Source organism: Oreochromis aureus, linkage group 12, assembly GCF_013358895.1.
Source record: "Oreochromis aureus strain Israel breed Guangdong linkage group 12, ZZ_aureus, whole genome shotgun sequence".
NCBI classification, from domain to species: Eukaryota; Metazoa; Chordata; class Actinopteri; order Cichliformes; family Cichlidae; genus Oreochromis; species Oreochromis aureus.
Window position 1 is genome coordinate 6,626,448 of NC_052953.1, and position 20,586 is coordinate 6,647,033.

Sequence of the window (20,586 nt, forward strand, 5' to 3'; positions counted from 1 at the left end):
TTCATTCATATTTAGCATGTTTATGGGCAAACTTATCTACCAGTTAAGTTCTCATAAATTGTGTATGTCATTTGCAAATGTAATGTGCACAGACTACAAATAAATATATTTAAAAAAACAAAAAAACAACTTTTCTGGCTATGTTGTGCTAAAAAATATTCAATATCTTCTCATTAGAATGAGTGTGAGGCTCACTTTTACCGTCAGACATGTGTGCCAAAATTTCTTCTCTCTTCCAGGAAAAACTGTAGCTGTTTCCTTGACGTACCACAATTGTCAGTTATTGTCACAGGTTAAGTCATCTGTCTGTCGTAATAACATAAGCCCTGCCTCAGTGAAGTACATGAGCTGCTTTCCTTTTAGGCTGCTACCTTCATTTATGAGCTTGGACACCATGAGGAAGTCATCTGGTGAGTACTTACATTGAAGTATATTTACCAAAAATTTAAAATACATGGACGTACGTAGAGTTTAAACGGCTATCCTTAGAACAGTTTCAGTGCAGCATGTTTAAGTATGTCAATGTAATTCAACATTGGAGTGAATTCTCAAAATGTAATTCAGATATTTAGGTTATTTATGATGAAGCCATTTAAGTCAGAGATTATTCATTGAACTGTATTCATCATATACATGTACTAATGCTTAACTCCCATATTTGCCAAGATACTACAGAAATATAGTTTTATGCCAGAACATTTTATGTAATACCTAAGAATACATTTTACATTATTAATACACCTGTTATGTTCTTGTTGTGTGACAAAGTCAGGTGATTTAAACAGAAAGAAAAAAACTGCCCCATCCCACCGAACAAAAGGAGAGATACCTCAGACACACCCTGTTAAATGAGTCTAATATGTCAGTGAGCAGATACAGAAGGACCTCTATTTCAAACTCTAATCAAATTAATGTCTTTAGTTCACAGTTCTGAAAAGCTCATTGTAGAAAACACTCCCATAAATACCATTGGTCGGCACTCCTGTTTCATAAGATTGTATCTGATGACTGCTCCTGCTAAAAACTCTACCCTACTGCTTCATTCTCCAAAATAAAGCAGTAGGGTAGAGTTACCTAACCAGATCACCAAACGGTTAACATACTTAAGGGATGAACTATTGGTTCTATAAGTACTGAATGTATGTGACCCAAAAAGTGTGGCAATAATGAAGTTAAACATAGTTACTGCTTTAAAAAACATTATGATATATTGATTGTGATGAATAATTTGTTCATAATAGTACAGTTTACTAACAGTAATGAAATTTGTTGGTATTATATACAATCAACAAATGTTTAAAATGGATGCAACTTTCCCGACGAGTTCATTGTTAATCCCTTTTTGTTGCTTTTATTTAACTTCAACAGATTCCAACATTTTGTCCAGCTGAAATTTCCAGGGCAAAAAGGCGAAAACATGGCAGCACGTGGTGAGTTCAGCAGATGGCCAAAAAATATCCCTTCATTCAGGGTTGTTGCTATTTGAGAAATTAAATACAAGCAAAGCAACTTAAAGATCTTTAAGTAAAAGATCCATGAGTTTGAATATGTATTAAACACTTCACAGAGACTTCCCAAAAGAGTTGAAAGACTTTGACATCTTTCATTCCACACATTATCCAAGTACCACCAAGTAGTGCACTGTAAAGTCATTCACCGAGAATGTGAGCTTACAGGTATTTTTGGACCACCACAACACACATTACTGTGTGTGTGTGTGTGTGTGTGTGTGTGTGTGTGTGTGTGTGTGTGTGTGTGTGTGTGTGTGTGTGTGTGTGCGCATTTTGTTTAGCTGCTCTTTTTTTTTCTAATGATCCTTGTTTCTTTCACCAGAACCCTCTGACATTTTCAATTCTGTTTTATTTATATAGCACTAAATTATAACAACAATTTCCTAGTAGTGCCTTATATTGTAAGGTAAAGACAGAAACCAAACAAGCAGATGATGCCCTATAAGCAAGCACTTAGGTGACAGTGGGAAGGAAAAACTCCCTAATAATACAAAGAAGCCACCAAAAGAACCGGCTCAGGGAGGGGCAGCCACCTGCCATGACCAGTTATCTGCAATGACCGTGTAGGGGTGAGTGGAGGAAGACACACATGCTGTGGAAGAGAGTCAGAGATCAATAATAAGTAATGATTACAATGTAGAGTGGTGGCAACCTTACTGTCCCACAGAGCAATATGTATCTATGGAGTGTTATCCATGGGTTAAATCTGATCAGCCACCTGTGACATTTATTAAGGCTAGTAACGGTGACACGTGGGCTGTGTTTACTGTACAGAAAAGACCAGATATTGCTGTTATTTAGATGTCTGCAAACACATATTTCCAACATCTTTTCACTGTGCTTTTGTCATGTTGGGATTTTTCACAACTAGCTGCAATTAACTAAAGAAACAAAAACCATAAAGTGACACCAAATGCAGATACATACTTAACAAATGCAAACTTTTGTATGACAGGAAGACCCCTACCATTAAACAGCTTCACTAGATCAATGCAAGACAAAAACATAAAATAAAAAGACAACTATGAAACTACGCAGATTGGATTGATACGGTATTTAATATACTTTTTGTGTTTTTCTACAGCATCTCAATTTAGGATTGTCATATTTGGGAAGAATGATAATGAAAAGACTGCACTAAGCAACTTCATCACAGGGAAAAAGAATCCTATTCGTCAAACATTAACGAAGAAATCTATAGTCCAAGGAGAATGGAGAAAAATACCTGTAACAGTGGCAAAAACCACAGACCTCTTCAGTCTGCCTGTGGAAAAAGTGAAACTTGAAATGAAGATGTGTGTGGCCCGTTGCCCCCCTGGACCAAATGTTCTCCTGCTCATAGTCAACCCTTCTGATTTCACTGAGGATGACAGACGCACTCTGAAGTCCATCCTGTGCTTGTTTGGTGGTGATGCCTTTAAATACTCCATGGTCATCACAACACAAAAGGGTGAAGCAGAGAATTCAGCAATGAATCAGTTTATCCAGAACTGCAGAAAGAGGCACTGCACACTGGACTTTGACAAAAAAGACTTTCTTGACTCAGATCGTGAAACACTGATGGGAGAGATGGAAAAAATTGTGGCTTACAACAGGGGAGGACATTTGAACTATACAGAGACTGCTGATCTAGTAGAAGAACCACAAGAAGAATCTGGACATGGGACTGAAGAGCCTCAAATTCCCAGTCAAAACTATTCTTCGAATTTGGAACTGTATGACAGACCTCGAGTTGATAAGGAAAACCAGCAAAGTCCACGTTTAATTTCTCCTTTAAACCCAGAACTGAATGAAAACCCTCAGGCCAGTATCAAAGTACCTCAAAGTCCAAAACTAAAACCTTTGAATTTGGTGCTGTTTGGCAGATTTGGAGTTGGCAAAACCTCAGCTGCAAATGCCATCCTGGGAGAAAGAAAGGTAGGATCCGAATCATTTGAGTGTGTTAAAAATGAGGCTGAGGTGTGTGGTCGTCTGGTTTCACTGGTGGAGCTGCCTGCTCTCTATGGAAAACCTCAGGAGGACACGAAGAAGGAAGCATTCAAGAGTATTTCCCTCTGTGATCCAGAGGGTGTCCATGCCTTCATCTTGGTCCTACCGCTGGATCCTCCAACCAGTGAAGACAAGAAAGAGGTGAAGACTATCAAAGATACACTGAGATCCCAAATTGACAACTACACCATGATTCTTTTTACTGTGGAGTCAGATCCTACACACCCAGATGTTGTTAAGTATGTAAAAACTAATAGAGAAATCCAAGAACTTGTTCAGAGCTTTTTTGGCCGATACATTGTCTTCAACATCAATGACCAAGAGCAGATCCCTCAGTTATTGGATGCTGTAGAAAAGATGAAAGAAGAGGCATCAACAGGCTTCAAAATAACAATGATTCCAAAACCCCGCCAAAAGTTTCAGCTGCCTGGATTGAAACCTGAAGTAATGTCTGAACTGAAGCAGAAGAAACATTTTCAAAAAATTCAGAAAAACAGACAAATTCCAATAAAAGAAATTGAGAATCATCTCAGAATCGTGTTGATTGGTAAGACTGGAAGTGGAAAAAGTGCCACTGCAAACACTATCTTGGGAAGAGACTGCTTCCACTCAAAAGCCAGTATGAAATCAGTAACCAAGCTCTGCCAAAAAGAAACAACAGAGATTAATGGGCACCCTGTCGTTGTGGTGGACACACCTGGTTTATTCGACACGAGTCTGTCCAACGATGATGTTAAACAGGAACTCATGAAATGCGTGACAATGTTGGCTCCTGGACCTCATGTGTTCTTACTCGTCCTGCAGGTCGGTCGTTTTACAGAGGAGGAAAAACAAACAGTGGAGCTCATCAAAAACTTTTTTGGCAAGAATTCAACCAACTTCATCATTATCTTATTCACCAGAGGAGATGACCTAAAAAATCAAACAGTTGAGAGTTATATGGAAGAAGACAGCGAAGGATTCCTAAAAAAACTGACAGCTGAATGTCGAGGACGATACCATGTGTTCAATAACAATGATCCCAGTAACCGCTCTCAAGTCAGTCAGCTGCTCACCAAGATTGAGTCAATGGTGAGGAAAAATGGTGGTGGTTACTACACCTCAGAGATGTTCAAAGAGGCAGAGGCAGCGATTCAGAAGGAAATGCAGAAGATTATGAAGAAGAAAGAAGAAGAGATAGAAAGACAGAAGAAGGACCTTGAGAAAGAACACGAAAAGAAACTCCAAGAGGCGCAGCAAAAAATTGAACAAGAAAGAGCTGCAAGAGAAAAAGCATTGCAAGAGAAGGAAGAACTCATTAAGAAAGAGGAAGAGGAGAAGAAAAGGATGGAGGAAAAGAGAGCAGAAGAGGAAAAAGAGAGGAAACGGAGGGAAGAAATCCAGCAACAACAGTGGGTACAGAAAGAGAAAGAAATTAAATCCAAACCACAAGAAGCTACATATGCAAACCAAAGGAACGAAGAAATACGAAAAGAAATAGAGGCTTGGGAGAAAGAACAAAAGGAGTGGGAGAAAAAACGACTTCGAGAAGAACAACTGAGACTGAAGGAGCAAGCACGGCTGGAAAAACTCAGAGCTGAATATGAGCAAGAAAAAGAAGAACATGAACGCAGAAGAAAAGAAGAGGATCAACTCAGAAAAGAACAGGAGGAAAAAGAATGGAGAGAATTGCAACAAAACTTAAAAAAGCAAGTGGACGAGATGAGGAGGAAAAATCAAGAGGAAGCCAGAAAACAAGCAGAGGAGTTCAATGAATTCAGACAGAGATACACCACTGACTTTGCAGTTGTGGTAGCAAAGCATGAAAGGGAAGTTGAGAATATGAAACTAAAGCAACAAAAAAACAACGACTTAATGATTCAACAGCTGCGCAGGAACAAGGCATATCAAAAGGACTTTGACCTAATGAAGAAGAGACAAGAAGAAGAAATGAACGAGCTCAAACGGTATACTCCAGAGCCAAAGCAAGTTGATGAACTACAGAAAGCTCACGAGGAAGAAATAAATGAGTGGATCCAGGAACACGTGAGGATAGCCACTGAAAACAAAAGCTGTTCCATCTTATGACTTTTTACATTGATAAGCTGATATGTTTCAAGATATGATGACCCTTTAGTGATGTTTACTTGGATGTGACAAACATTTGAAGTTATCACATCAATGAGTGTTTAATGGAGGCCATTTCCTTTGAAAAAAAAAGAAAAAGAAAACAGGTTTCTATATTTAAGTTTCTACATATAAACATAGTCATTGTCAGTGTCCCACATTAAAACCTCATGATGAATATAGATTTCCTAATTGCCTAGAAATGGTTTGCAGTAGAGATAAAAATGGCTGTTGACATATTTGTTTTCTTTTGTAAGCATATAAAGAAAACCACTCACTATGGAACACACAAGGATGAGCAACATGTAAAAAGATATAATGTAGGCACTGCGCTTTTAGCTTTGACCAATAATTAAGTCGTTGGGTTTGTTTCTGGTTTTACTAAGAAATTTTTTTTCTGGTATTTTATTCCAAAATGTTTTGTGCTTACGGTAAAGCACTCCTGTGCTGCTAGAAAGTTATACAGCTATAGAGCTGTAGGTGAACACAGTCACTGTTTCAGTACATTTCAGTCTCCAGGGAAAGGAATAGGCTTATGTTGGGAACACTTGTGTTAAGGATGACTTAAGTAAAAGCCAGACTTTGATCATATCATACTGGTACAATTCTCTTCTCTGTTTTTAGGGAAGGTTTGTGGACAATTTAGGGGTTAACACTGTACTGCATACTCAGTATAACAGTAATTAGATTTAGCTGGTTTCTTTTGTTTAGTGACTACTTAATATGTTAGCAATTGAATTTACATCGAAAACAGACTATAGGTATTGTTCTTTACATCACTTAAAATAACCAATGGACAAGCAGAGTTATAAAATGAAGCCTCATTTTGAACATCAGTCTCAATAATAACTGTTTTAGTGTCATTCTGATATTTATATCAAGAAATCTAACTTAATATGTAGAAACAAATTAAGAAAGTTTAATAAAAATGTTTCTTTTTATAGTTTGTAAGACCTTTTATTGAAATATCTTGCAAAAAAATATTTTTTTTAGTTTTTCACTTATTAAATTATTTCGTCAATAATGGATTAATAGGAATGTCACACAAAGAGAAAATCCAGCCCCTTGAAAAGAGAGAGGCTTGGGAGAAAAAACAAAAAGAGCGGAAGGAAAAAAAGGCAACTGAGATTGGAGGAGCAAGCACAGCAGAAAAAGCTCAGAGATAACTTTTGGACAGGAAAAAGCAGAGGATGAACACAACAAGAAAAGAAGAAGATGGACTCTGAAAAGAACAGGAGGAAGAAGAATGGAGAATATTGCAAGAAAACTGAAAAAAAAAAAGAAGTGGAGGAGAAGAGGAGAAAAAATCAACTGGAAGCCAGAAAACAGGAAGAGGAGCTCAGTGAATTCAGACAGAGATACATCACCAACTTTGCAGTTTTGGTAGCGAAGCATAAAAGAGAAGTTGAGAATATAATTCTGAGGCAACAACAACAAAAAAGATAGATAGTTTGATTTATACCGTGGGGAAATTTACTTTCAGTGGAAGTCGCCTGACTTCACCAAATAAAAATAAACATATCAGCGTAAGCACACAATATACAGACATTTTCACTCTCTTTGGCCACACCCATTTAGCAACCTCTGTGTTGCTCATGTTTGGAGATGTGACATCTTGAGGTATAAAAGAGCAGTAATGTTTTTGTGAACAAGGTGGGACAATAGTAATATACAGATGGGGGAGACAAATGAATTCTTCACATCACTCACAATATTATTTGCTTTACTTAATATATGGGCCCTATAAATGCTTTCCATGCTTGGTAATGCAATTCCGAGCAACTTACTAACTTATTGTTACAATGATTTTAATGGCCCTTTTCTGTGCCTCAGAGTTATCTTCAAACCAACAAATAACACAGAAAGTCAACTACAAGGCTTTCACATGAATTGGGCCTTCTAAAGATTAAGCACAACCCTTGATACCAGACCCAACAGTTGCTGAATCAAAGTATTATTTTCTATTGGGTTTATGCCTTTGGAAAATCAAGATCCACCACACTCTGCACAAAGGACTCACACACACCGCACCAGCCTCAAACAAAGAGACACTAATTACTTTCACCTGTGCTTATAAAGGGAAGAAAAACAACTAAAACCTGTCCACAAGGGGTGGCGCTTAAACCTAGGTTTCACCTTTCACAAATAGGAACAAAGGAACAAAGTATGGGTTTTTGTGAAAACCCATACTTTGTAAAGAAAATTCAGGAATTCTGCTTTTAAGGTTCACCTGCAGCGTGCGCTATGATAAACTGTAGCTTTTACTGGACATTCACTTCTAACCAAACTCCCACTCCATAGCTGCATTTCTGCTTAATCCAGCAGCGATTACAATTAGTTTGTTATCTTGGTGCATGCTCAATCATCCAGGTAAGGAAAATCTCAGAAAGTTGATTCTGTTCTTCTGCCCATAGCGTTTTCAGTGGGAGTGTTAAACATCCAGATGAACAGAATCAACTTTCTGGGAATTAGTTTGGTATGTTTTGTTTCTTTTTCTGCAACATTTCTCATCTGCATTTCTCCAGCATCTGAGTTGATTTGTCTATTGATATTAGCCATGGTTAATTACTTTGCTTAAAACTTATGCTGGGGAAAAAATGACCAATTACAGTTATAAAATGAAACCGCACTGAATGTGTACACTACACTATATGGTTCTACTTATTGTAATTTGGCAGTTACAAATATTTATCCAAAATACTAACATGACATAAATTACTCATTTGATCAATTTCAGTAGAATTCTCAGTGCAGAGGCTCTGGCTATGAATTTGGGTTGTTTACGTGAATGTTTGCATCACTATTTTGTTTTAATAATCTCTTTACTCAAAGTTACATCCTATTGTGGCCAGTTTTAAGAAGTTTTGATGGGAAAGCAACAGCTGACCCACACCTAAGCCAGTTCTCGGGGAAAATAACTCAACTCTGCAGACAATTAAAGATTTTTAGATTCACGCAAAAAGTGCACAAAAACACAGTTTTTCCTTAGTTGAACAGCTGTACAGACCTGTTGGCACAATATGTCCAGTACTTTACTTTATAGGTGTTCTATCACTTCAAAAAACTATTGGCAAAGGTTACTGCATATTTAGCATCTTCCAATGATTGCTTTTTGGTCAGGGTTGCTCCTTTAAAGACAATATTCAGCCAGAGTAAAAGGAAACTCAAGAATACCGTAATAAAATATTTTTTATTTGACCTGCTTTATTACCTGGGCTTGATCTACTCATGCTAATACCACCTCCATTTTAATTAAAGTCCTAATATTACAGGATTCAGTAGGATTAATGATGCGGCAGAATTGGTTTGTTCACAAGAATCACTGGCCATAAAAACAGAAGTGGGGTCAACCGAAAAGAGTGGATAACAATCGAATATAAAAAGTTTGCTCTTAAAAGATCATATTCCCAATTTATTCCAATAAAACGCCAATGCAAAGTAAAAACCAAAAAGTAAAGTTAACTTTCTTTATACAATCTTGATATAGTTTGTTACTTCTGTAATTTGTGCAGTGTCAAACAATATGTAGCATTTACCCCCGACAACTTAAAGCAAAATAAAAACTTTATAATAGGTGGTTACACCTATTATAAAATCCTACAAGCAAGTCTTGCCACATGGCAGCTGTAACTGTAATTTTAATGACCACTGGGACATAGATATATTCCACCACGTCAGAATACCAAGAATGCTACATATCTCATTTTTGCTATTAAGGATTTCTATTGAATTCTATTCTCAATCTTTTTTGTGTCATGTGTCACTCTTCTGAAGTCTATGAGCCTTAATATCATTGGTTCAATTGCCCACTTTGTGTTATAATGGCAAACAGCTTGTAACTCATCACATGGTTTTGGCATCTAAATGGTAATCTCTAAAGTCAAGGCATTCAGTACACATGGTGGACTGTTTGTGGGTGATGTGCCTATGTGCATAAAGGAATGTGGTAAGACTGAGTTTCATTTTTATGATTTGTCAGCTGGTCTGACAAATCACAGAGATGAAAGACAAATGTTTAGTGATCTGATAATATTACCTCTCTGGTAGCAAGAGCCAACTTTGTTCAGTGCTGGCATTAAATAAGAGATAGGATGTAGTGACTCACAAGGAAGTAGTCAACAAATTCATTGTAATGTTTTTTTCAAGGCTAATACCTGAAAGACACAGCTGAGAGTTCAGGTTTTTAGTCATGTTCCTGGGTGATTAAATGGAGAAAAGAGTACTTCAGAAGTTTAAAAGCATGAAAAAAAAACATCAGTGGTAACCCCAAATGAATGGACATTCAGGTTACATGTTTGCAAAAACATTATTTGCAACAAAATGTAAGCTCAAATTCATTCATTTATAATTATATTTGTTTTCTAAATTAAAGACGGCATAATAATATCACAGTGTCATTTACAGGGCATCAGGATTGAGCAGAATTACTGACATTATGTCAGTAATGTTGTTTCTCAGTCAAACATAGCCATTTCATTGGTGTAATACCTGAACAGAGCACTGTTTTCAAACTCTCCTAACAAAGGTTTTGTCAGCTGACCTGTTTTCATTTTGGGTTTTTAGTTCCAATCTTGAACTTTAACAATAACATTTTCATCTTATGCAACTTTTAATTAATGTACCAGCTGCAACAAGACCCAAGTAGGCCTTTAACTTCAAACAATGCTCATTTAATGACTACCACAGATACTGATATAATCAGATGTTCTCCAATCCATGCCTAATCAACAAGAGTGGTATAAAATATCATAAATGAATTCAGGTCAATTCGTATAATAAAAAGTTTTTGTAAACTCTCAACAATATGACATAAAAGAAAAATAGAACTGAAGAGGAAACATTATTAAGACAAAAGTACTGGGCCACCTAAATGTTATACCTACACTGACTGATGTTGAGGTCAAATGCAAAGAGAGCAATTTCCCCACGGGGATCAATAAAGTATGCATTATTATCATTATTATTTAATTTAAAGTGCATTAACGGTGAATTACTTTTGGCTGTTTATTTATTATTTAAAACAAAATAACTTTAGCAGGACTTTCCAACTCATATAGGTCACATTATTTTTAACAGCTGTGGTAGTAAAAATATGAACTAAATGAAATGATGATACTTATAGATTTATTAAGTATGTTTGAAAGAATTGTTCACTGAATTAAAGAGTAGGGCTGTAACAATTTAGAAACCAAAACCAGTTCAAATTTCTGCAGTATCTTATCACAGTTAAATCATGGCACCCAGATGAGGGTGGCATGCCAGGTTAAGGCATGTTCTTATAATGACAGCTGATTCTGAGGGTCTAGCTCTGTGATTGGCTGCAAAGTGGATACTTATGAAGCACTGGTGGAGAAGAGGGCACTGCAGATTATTTTGTAGGCCCTCTGCAGTTCCTGCTGAACAGGGAGTGAAGCCCCTTCTCTCACAGACTGACCGACTGATTCAGCTTTGTTTTACATTCATCAGGTTTTGTGTCAATTCAGTTCATCCCAGAGCAAAACCATCTATACGAAGGTGTTCTATTCTAGTGTTCTGAGGCAAATTTGACCTTCACAAGTATTTGCCCCCTAAAATCCTAAAAGTTTATCGACTTTCTGTAAATATAAACCAAATTAAATGGTTGTACTGAAAACACAAAAAAATACAGGACATTAACCACATTTTACAAGTTTTTAAAAAAGAACATTTTTTGAACACCTTTCTTAGAACCCTTTTGATCTTACAGCGTGCATAGTATTTTACCGATGGACCAAAATCTACAGATTTCAGTTAAGCTCATTTTGTGGCTTAAATTGTCTAACCGGCCCATGGCTGGGTAGCAAGTGAAGCACTCTCAATAACATTTTAGTAAACATTTGCTAGCTGTAAGCCAGAATGGCGACGTGACTCGAGATGACACTCATCAAACAGGAAACAGTCATCAGTGATTGGAGTCTTAGATAAGACCTTTAGATGTCCTGTATGTTTTAGTTTATCAAAATAAGACTTATTCAAAAAATTAATTAATATGCTATTATGAAACCACGCCTATGACTGATAGCTGACGTGTATCACCTTTTTTAGGAAGGAAGATGTTTTGAAGACTCAGTCGGTGGATGGAGCCTTTATGATAGACTTCAACCGAAAGAAAAATTCTTTATGCTAAGATGCAACAGAGCATAAACAATGCCGAGAATGCTCCATTTATCAGTAACTCTGTCAGATAAAGTCTTTACATTGCTGTCATACTTGTACAGGGCAACACCTCCCAATTCTGTCAATAAAAGGTACTTTCGAGTGACCTGATTCAGTTTGGATCTGCAAAGGAACATTTAAAACCGCTGAGGACAATCAGCAGTTTCACCCGGTGAGTACATTCACAAAGAGTAAAGGCAATAAATATAAAAACCTATAACTGCATCTGTTCTCAGTTTTGTAAGTCATGGTAGACTCAAGTCCTTAATAAAATCTGTAAATGTGCTACAAAAAGAATGTGGTCTTAAATAGATTAGTCGCAACTGTGGATATTAATTAAGTGTATGACAGCAATGCAGGTAAGTTAAAGTACCACATTTTATATATATTCATATTATACTTTAGGGTGAATGTTCTACAACATGATACGAGCAATACCAGACATGTCAGTTTTTAAATCCTACGTACAAAGAAGCCGACTTTAATTCTCCAAGCTGAATTTACATATGTGGTTCACCAATATAAATAAATAATTTAGACTTACTTTATTTATTTTCATAATTCAACTTTATCGGAAGTGTTTTGATACCAAACTGTTTTGATGATTGTTTGCATTTCTTAAACATCCATTTTTTTTAATACAACTGCCAGTTCTGCCTTATAATATTATTGTGCTCACTGACAGACCTTTACCACACCACTATACTGCACTATACTACATATACAACACATTATCAGGTGTTGACAAAACTTTTTGACTTCTCATAACCATACGGAAAACAGTGTAGTGACACTATACAATTATTAAATAAAACGTATATTTTGTACTCCAATACCTGAGCCATTATTATCAAATCTGATATGGAGGATATTTGTAGCCATGCTATCCACAGGCTGATCCTATAGTGGCAATGATATTGCACTTATTCTACCTGCTCCAGTGTGTCCACCACATGATAGAGCCCTATGGAGTTTTAAGGTTTCTTCTAAAGGTCCATGTATTCAGATTATTTTTGTCTGATGGTTTATTATAAGATTGTAACTTTCTCTTCCTTTTTCTTTCATCCAACAGACACCATCCAATTCCTCATATTTCTGTCACAGTGGCACTATGGCATCACAACCACTTTCATCACGCGGTGAGTCTGGCGAGATTTAGCAGAACATAACACAGATAGCAAGACAGAAAGAATGCAAGTATCTGAGCATGACCAGGACAGCTTAAATCCATGTTAAGTCCAGTGCCAGGCAAAAGTCACAAGAAAATAAAGATGCGTTAGGGAGGACAAAGGTGACAAAGAAAATTAGTAACAGAACCAGAAGCCACGTTTACTCCCGTTAACACACTTAGAGTAACAGTTAGATACACTAGTTATGCTGGTAGTAGGGACAGTTGTGATTTTACCCAAACCCAGGGCTGGACTGGTAATCTTGCATACTGGGCATTTTCCTGGTGGCCTGATACACTTTTGGGCCAATGGTCCGGCCTGAAGGGTCGCTGCACAAGGACTGACAGCAGCCCATTACTGACACTATTGCCCATTCAAATCTCTTAATGTCACCGGCCCCTCCGCTACCATCGCTCATGCAGGGTGTAAAAAAAAAAAGTTTCGTCTGGAAGAAGTGGCGGAGAGGTGGAGCTGAAAAACAAAATGAAAACAATAAAAAGAAACTAAAAATAGGTGCAGCAAATTGTAGTACCAGCAAGAACTAGTAACAAAGCTTTGTGGAAAAGTGAGGAAGAGATAAAGGAATGTGAAATTCACAGGGTAAGACAACGATGAAGGGACATAATGGGACTAAAAAATGCTAGGATCGATTTCTTACCCAGTCCAAACCTGACCAAAACACATATGCATTTTATGTATTATGAACATCTGAATCTGTAAACAATAAACTTTGAAACTGTTTGACACTTATCCCGAACATGTTACATGTTTCTAATTTACAAACTAAAGGGCAACTACTACAGCTATAAAAAGCATCGACTCTCCCCACATTTCTTAAATGTGCCCCCTTGTGCATTAGTGACACATACAAGCAGCTTTAACACATTATCATTTGATGCACCAAAAATTAAATTAGGCTGGTGTTCACACCTTCACAGTGGTTTTGGAGAGAAGGATAAGAGAGTTTAAAAAGATTATTTGAACACTTCCCAGTAAAGAATAGATATTTTTGCAAATAATTAAAAAAAAATAAAGTTCAAAAAGAATAAAAGAAATAAAAGATATAAATCTGTATGTATGTGCTGGAAAACTTGTAATAATTTTTTTGTTGGTTTACAGCATATGAACTTCGGATTCTGGTGTTTGGAAAGACTCAAAGTAAAAAATCAATTCTAACCAACTTCATCACTGGAAAAAAAGATTTGACTGGGGACCTTTTGCAAAAGATGTCTCCATCCACTACAGTCACTCAGGGACAGTACAGGAAAACACGCCTAACAATAGTGAAAACCTCAGATGTCTTCAGTTTAGCTGGAGATAAAGTGAAGCATGAAATGAAGAAGTGTGTGGCTCTTTGCCCCCCTGGACCAAATGTTCTGCTCCTGTTAGTAAAGCCTTCTGAATTCAATGAAGAAGACAGACAAAAACTAACGTACATCCTAAGTTTCTTTGGTCAAGATGCTCTTAAATATGCAATGGTCATTCTGACACATAGTGAGGAGAAAAAAACTTCAGCTGTGGATCGACTCATACAGGACTGTAGACAAAGGCAGCAGAGAATCAACTTTGATAAAAAAGATCTACCAGAAAAGGATCTTCAAGAACTCATGGAAAAGATGGAGAGCATAGTGAATGAAAACAGAGGAGGCTATCTAAACAGAGGTGAAGAAGCTGACACAACAGTCACTTTTAAACCGCCTCTTAACCTGGTATTATGTGGGCCACATGATGTTCTGAAGAGTTCAGCAGCCAATGCCATTGTAGGAAAACACCAGTTTGGTAAACCTGCTGACTCCTCAGAGTATGTTAAGAAGGAAACACAGGTGTGCCGACGTTTAGTGTCCCTGGTGGAGATGCCTGCTTTGTATGGAAAATCTCCTGAGGCAATAAAGAGCTGCAAAAAGCAATGTATTTCTCTCTGGAATCCTGAAGGTGTGCATGCCTTTATCCTGGTCCTTCCTGTGGGACCCCTCAGTGATAGAAACAAGCGAGAGTTGGAGATCATCCAGAATGAATTTGGATCTCAGGTCATCGACTTCACCATGATTCTTTTTGCAGTGGAATCAGATCCCACAGATCCAGTTGTTGTCAACTTTGTTAGTGAAGACAGAAACATCCAGGAGCTCTGTCAGAGGTGTGGAGGACGAAACATCATCTTCAACATCAAAGACAAGCAGCAGGTCTCTGAGGTGTTGCACACTGTGGAGAAGATGACAGCTATGGGATCGAAGTGCTTCACAAGACAAATGCTTGTTAAACCTAGATTGATTAAACTCAAAGGAAACCCTTCACAGAAGACAGAATCCTTTGATAATCACAACCACAGCCCAGATGCTCTCAGGATAGTGATGATTGGGAAGACTGGCTGTGGGAAGAGTGCAACTGGAAACACTATTTTAGGCCAAAAATGCTTTTATTCTAAAGCCTGCATGAAGTCAGTGACAGAGGTTTGCAAAAAAGCAAAAGGAGTGGTCGATGGCCGTCCAGTTGCTGTGGTCGACACACCAGGCTTGTACGACACGACTCTGTCCAACCATGAAGTCAAACAGGAGCTTGTGAAATGCATCAGCTTGTTGTCTCCAGGACCTCACGCGTTCTTACTGGTAGTGCAGATTGGTCGATTTACCAAAGAAGAAAAAGACACAGTAGAGCTCATCAAGGAGTTTTTTGGCAAGAAATCAGAAGACTTCATTATCGTTATATTCACCAGAGGAGATGATCTTCAAGATCAAACAATAGAGAGTTACATGGAAGAAGTCAGCGATGACTTTGTTAAAAAACTGATTGACGACTGTGGAGGAAGATACCATGTTTTTAACAACAGAGATCAAAATAATCATTCACAAGTCACAGAGCTTTTAGACAAAGTACAAACAATGGTGAAGAAAAATGGTGGCAGCTGCTACACTACAGAGATGTTCCAAGAAGCTGAGGCAGCCATACAAAAGGAAATGAAGAGGATCCTAAAAGAGAAAGAAGCAGATATGGAGAAAGAGATGGAAGAACTTCAAAGGAAACGCGATGAAGAAATTCAGGCGAAAAAGAAAGAAATTGATCAAGAAAGAGCAGAAAAAGAAGAAGCACTGAAGGAGAAGGAAGAGTTGATTAACCAGGAACAGGAGAAAACAAAAAGAGAGGAGGAAAAGAGAGAACAGGAGACCATAGCATCAATAAGATATGAAGAAAAACTCCGAAGGCAGTGGGAAGAAAAACTTGAAGCTCTTGAGCAGAAAATAAAATCAGAATGTGAAAAAAATGTGCATGCTGACAGAAAACTGATGGAAAACCGAGAAGAGATGAAACGAGAACGAGAAGCTTGGGAAAAAGAGCGCAAAGAATGGTGGGAGAAACGAAATCAGGAAGACAAACAGAGGAAAGAGGAGGAACAAGCGCAGCTTATAAAACTCAAAGAAGAATATGAGAAGGAAAGAAATGAATATGAAAGCAAAATAAAAGAACAAGATAGACTCAGGAGAGAACAAGAGGAGAGAGACTGGAAATTAGCGCAGGATATCTATGAGGCAAAAGTTGAGGAAATGAAGAAGAAAACTGCAGAAGAAGCCAGAAAGCAAGCAGAAGAATTCAATGAGTTCAGACAGAAATATTCAGTAGATTTTGCAGCGTTGAGAGCAAAGCATGACAGTGAAATGGAAGACATGAAGCAAAAACAACAAAAAAGCAACGCCATCATACTTAAACATCTGCTCATGAAGAGAGAATACAAGAGAGACTTTGAGAGACTGAAGAAAAAACAAGAACAAGAAGTGGATGAGCTGAATTACAATCTTTCTATAGAAAATGAGGGCGAGCCAAATGAAGAAGCTATCAACCAACTACAGCTAGATCATGATAAACAAATCAATGACTGGATAGAAGAATATGCACAGAAAGCTGATGGAGATAAGTCTTGCACTATTTTATGAAACGGGCTCTTTTACCTGAATGTCACAACAGCAGCATAGTTTGGTTGAAGTTGATAGCTTTTGGTTTTGAAGTGTTTAATAAACAAATACTTTTTTATAGCTGCATGATAGATGACACTTATGTAGTTCTATATAACATAATATACTCAAAGTATTATATACAATGTCAGCCTTTTTTTTTTTACTGCAGAAAATGTTGTCTGCTAAGTAAAAACATGAATGAATGTAAACTAATCATATAAATCAGTTAGGTAAAGATTTCATTTAATTTGTATCATGCCATTTTTACTGTAAGAAGTAATACATATTTTTCCATTTAAAAACAATTACTGGTGTCAATAATCTCACGAAGATCACAGAAGTTCTTTGGCTCAGATGTGTTTGTTACTTACAGAAAACACTGTATTGTACTATATAACCAGTTTTTGGCACTGCTTGTCTCTTTATTCAGAATGATAAAAATGTTTCGGTTCCTGATTGTTTTTTGTTTTTATACATCTGAGAAGTAGTCTGTGTAGAAATATATTAAAATGTAAGCTTCATATTTTTGACAAAAACCAATTGATGTTCTTATCGTTAATTTTGATGATCACTTTATCACCAAAAATAATTCTGATTCAATAAGAGACAATGAATAAGTAACACTGTTGGAAAATATCACAGTAAACTTAAATAAAAACAAACATTAGCTGAAGACTCATTACGGATATTGATTGATTGGAAAAAAGACCGTAAACTGTTATAATCTAACTTTAAAGTGAAGGAAAATGTAATAAAGTTCAGGCAACCTAAGCACGGAACTGCAGTTCATAGTTAAATACAAACTGTATTTGTTAAAAACCTTGCTTTAATTTGTTTCTTCAATTTTGAATCTTTGAAATAAGGGAATATGTCCTGGCTTTACTTAAAAGGTCCTTTCATATTTAAACCCAGTTTTAGAAAATTCATTTCACAGAATTTATAGGGTGGACATCATCTTTTAGGCCTTAATAAATAATCGACACACTTGACAATTACACCACATTCTTTAAACGTACATGTACATAAGAAGATCAGTGACAATTCTCAATTATAATAATGTGAGTGTTTCAGCTGGAAACACCACTGTTGGAATAACACAACTTGTTCTAATGCCGTGAGCTCTTTAGGACAAGAAATTCTTTAAAAAACTTGTAAAGGTAGACTCCATGGTTTGCTGCTTGATTTCATATACCTGTGGCAAAGATGCAGAAAAAAATAACTGAATTTAAAAATTAAGAACTGTAGCCCATTGATTTTGTCCCTAAAGCGTATACAGGTTTTGATTCTGTGGTTATGACTCAGCAGTTTTCACCGACAGAGTGAATAAACTGACTGAGAAGGCTGGCTCTACAGGGAGTGCAGAATTATTAGGCAAGTTGTATTTTTGAGGAATAATTTTATTATTGAACAACAACCATGTTCTCAATGAACCCAAAAAACTCATTAATATCAAAGCTGAATGTTTTTGGAAGTAGTTTTCAGTTTGTTTTTAGTTTTAGCTATTTTAGGGGATATCTGTGTGTGCAGGTGACTATTACTGTGCATAATTATTAGGCAACTTAACAAAAACAAATATATACCCATTTCAATTATTTATTTTTACCAGTGAAACCAATATAACATCTCCACATTCACAAATATACATTTCTGACATTCAAAACAAAACAAAAACAAATCAGCGACCAATATAGCCACCTTTCTTTGCAAGGACACTCAAAAGCCTGCCATCCATGGATTCTGTCAGTGTTTTGATCTGTTCACCATCAACATTTGCGTGCAGCAGCAACCACAGCCTCCCAGACACTGTTCAGAGAGGTGTACTGTTTTTCCTCCTTGTAAATCTCACATTTGATGATGGACCACAGGTTCTCAATGGGGTTCAGGATCAGGTGAACAAGGAGGCCATGTCATTAGTTTTTCTTCTTTTATACCCTTTTTGCCAGCCACACGCTGTGGAGTACTTGGACGCGTGTGATGGAGCATTGTCCTGCATGAAAATCATGTTTTTCTTGAAGGATGCAGACTTCTTCCTGTACCATTGCTTGAAGAAGGTGTCTTCCAGAAACTGGCAGTAGGACTGGGAGTTGAGCTTGACTCCATCCTCAACCCGAAAAGGCCCCACAAGCTCATCTTTGATGATACCAGCCCAAACCAGTACTCCACCTCCACCTTGCTGGCGTCTGAGTGGGACTGGAGCTCTCTGCCCTTTACCAATCCAGCCACGGGCCCATCCATCTGGCCCATCAAGACTCACTCTCATTTCATCAGTCCATAAAACCTTAGAAAAATCAGTCTTGAGATATTTCTTGGCCCAGTCTTGACGTTTCAGCTTGTGTGTCTTGTTCAGTGGTGGTCGTCTTTCAGCCTTTCTTACCTTGGCCATGTCTCTGAGTATTGCACACCTTGTGCTTTTGGGCACTCCAGTGATGTTGCAGCTCAGAAATATGGCCAAACTGGTGGCAAGTGGCATCTTGGCAGCTGCACGCTTGACTTTTCTCAGTTCATGGGCAGTTATTTTGCGCCTTGGTTTTTCCACACGCTTCTTGCGACCCTGTTGACTATTTTGAAATAAACGCTTGATTGTTCGATGATCAAGCTTCAGAAGCTTTGCAATTTTAAGACTGCTGCATCCCTCTGCAAGATATCTCACTATTTTTGACTTTTCTGAGCCTGTCAAGTCCTTCTTTTGACCCATTTTGCCAAAGGAAAAGAAGTTGCCTAATAATTATGCACACCTGATATAGGGTGTTGATGTCATTAGACCACACCCTTCTCATTACAGAGATGCACATCACCTAATATGCTTAATTGGTAGTAGGCTTTCGAGCCTATACAGCTTGGAGTAAGACAACATGCATGAAGAGGATGATGTGGACAAAATACTCATTTGCCTAATAATTCTGCACTCCCTGTATGCTAGCTGCAAACTGGACACTTCTGAGGATGTGTTATTATTATCATCAATATTCATATTTTTATTTCACCAACTGATGTGGCAAAGTAATTTCCCAAAAGCAGGATAAATGAAGTATGCCTCATTCTAATTCATTAATTGCATTTTCAGCTCAAGAAGAATCTACAATTTTCAAGGCTTAGTGTTAGCTAAGGAGAAAAACCTGAAATGTCCTGTGAGTGTCTCTGAATATAGTGCGCTATCAAAGCGCTTTATACAACTTGCCTCATTCACTCATTCACACAAACCGCTTTTTCTATGTAAGTGTATTAACCGCATCTAAATTTAAACCCACTGTCAGTTTTTTGATAATGGACCAAAACCCACACGTTTCTGTTTTTTCCACAACAGCCAACTAGTTAAGGCACTGTGCCCTTTGCCACCATTTGCTCCTTGCCCTGCATAGCAAGTGATATCCTTGCCATCACATCTTGTGAACATTTTCTACATGTAGATCAGGATGATTAGCTCAACTTGACATTTATCACTAACAATGATTAGATCTTTGGGTGTCCTGTACGCGCCTGGTAAACAGCCCAATAATAACAAAACAACTAATGCGACTTCTCGCTTAGATAAGACATAAAACCACCTGAGACTTGTATGACCTTTTTCTGTTGTTAAAGGTTCAGACAATGCATGGAGCTTGCGCAGATGCAACAGAGCATAAAGAATCCAGGGAATGCTCAGTGTTTGGTCATTTATCAGTAACTGCATCACACATGGCCTTTACTCTGCCG

At 37.4% G+C, this 20,586-nt stretch overlaps 3 protein-coding genes across 6 annotated transcripts in view; 2 read left to right on the top strand and 1 right to left on the bottom strand.

Moving 5' to 3' along the window:
- prdm6 (PR domain containing 6) overlaps positions 1-20,586 on the bottom strand; it is a 139,664-nt gene that overhangs the window by 58,184 nt on the left and 60,894 nt on the right. The gene's annotated exons all lie outside the window — the stretch shown is intronic.
- On the top strand, positions 349-6,549 carry LOC120442963 (GTPase IMAP family member 8-like). 2 transcript variants are annotated; one of them, XM_039620367.1, is made up of 3 exons: positions 349-410; positions 1,369-1,430; positions 2,596-6,549. In XM_039620367.1, the coding sequence occupies exons 2-3, from the start codon at positions 1,418-1,420 to the stop codon at positions 5,565-5,567; spliced, it is 2,985 nt and encodes a 994-aa protein (XP_039476301.1). In that variant the 5' UTR covers positions 349-410; positions 1,369-1,417; the 3' UTR covers positions 5,568-6,549. The 2 variants fall into 2 exon arrangements, with proteins under 2 accessions (XP_039476301.1, XP_039476300.1); XM_039620366.1 differs by lacking the exon at positions 349-410 and adding an exon at positions 490-514.
- LOC116313588 (GTPase IMAP family member 8-like) lies at positions 11,926-17,349 on the top strand. The gene is made up of 3 exons (XM_039620369.1): positions 11,926-11,952; positions 12,853-12,919; positions 14,069-17,349. The coding sequence occupies exons 2-3, from the start codon at positions 12,892-12,894 to the stop codon at positions 16,870-16,872; spliced, it is 2,832 nt and encodes a 943-aa protein (XP_039476303.1). The 5' UTR covers positions 11,926-11,952; positions 12,853-12,891; the 3' UTR covers positions 16,873-17,349.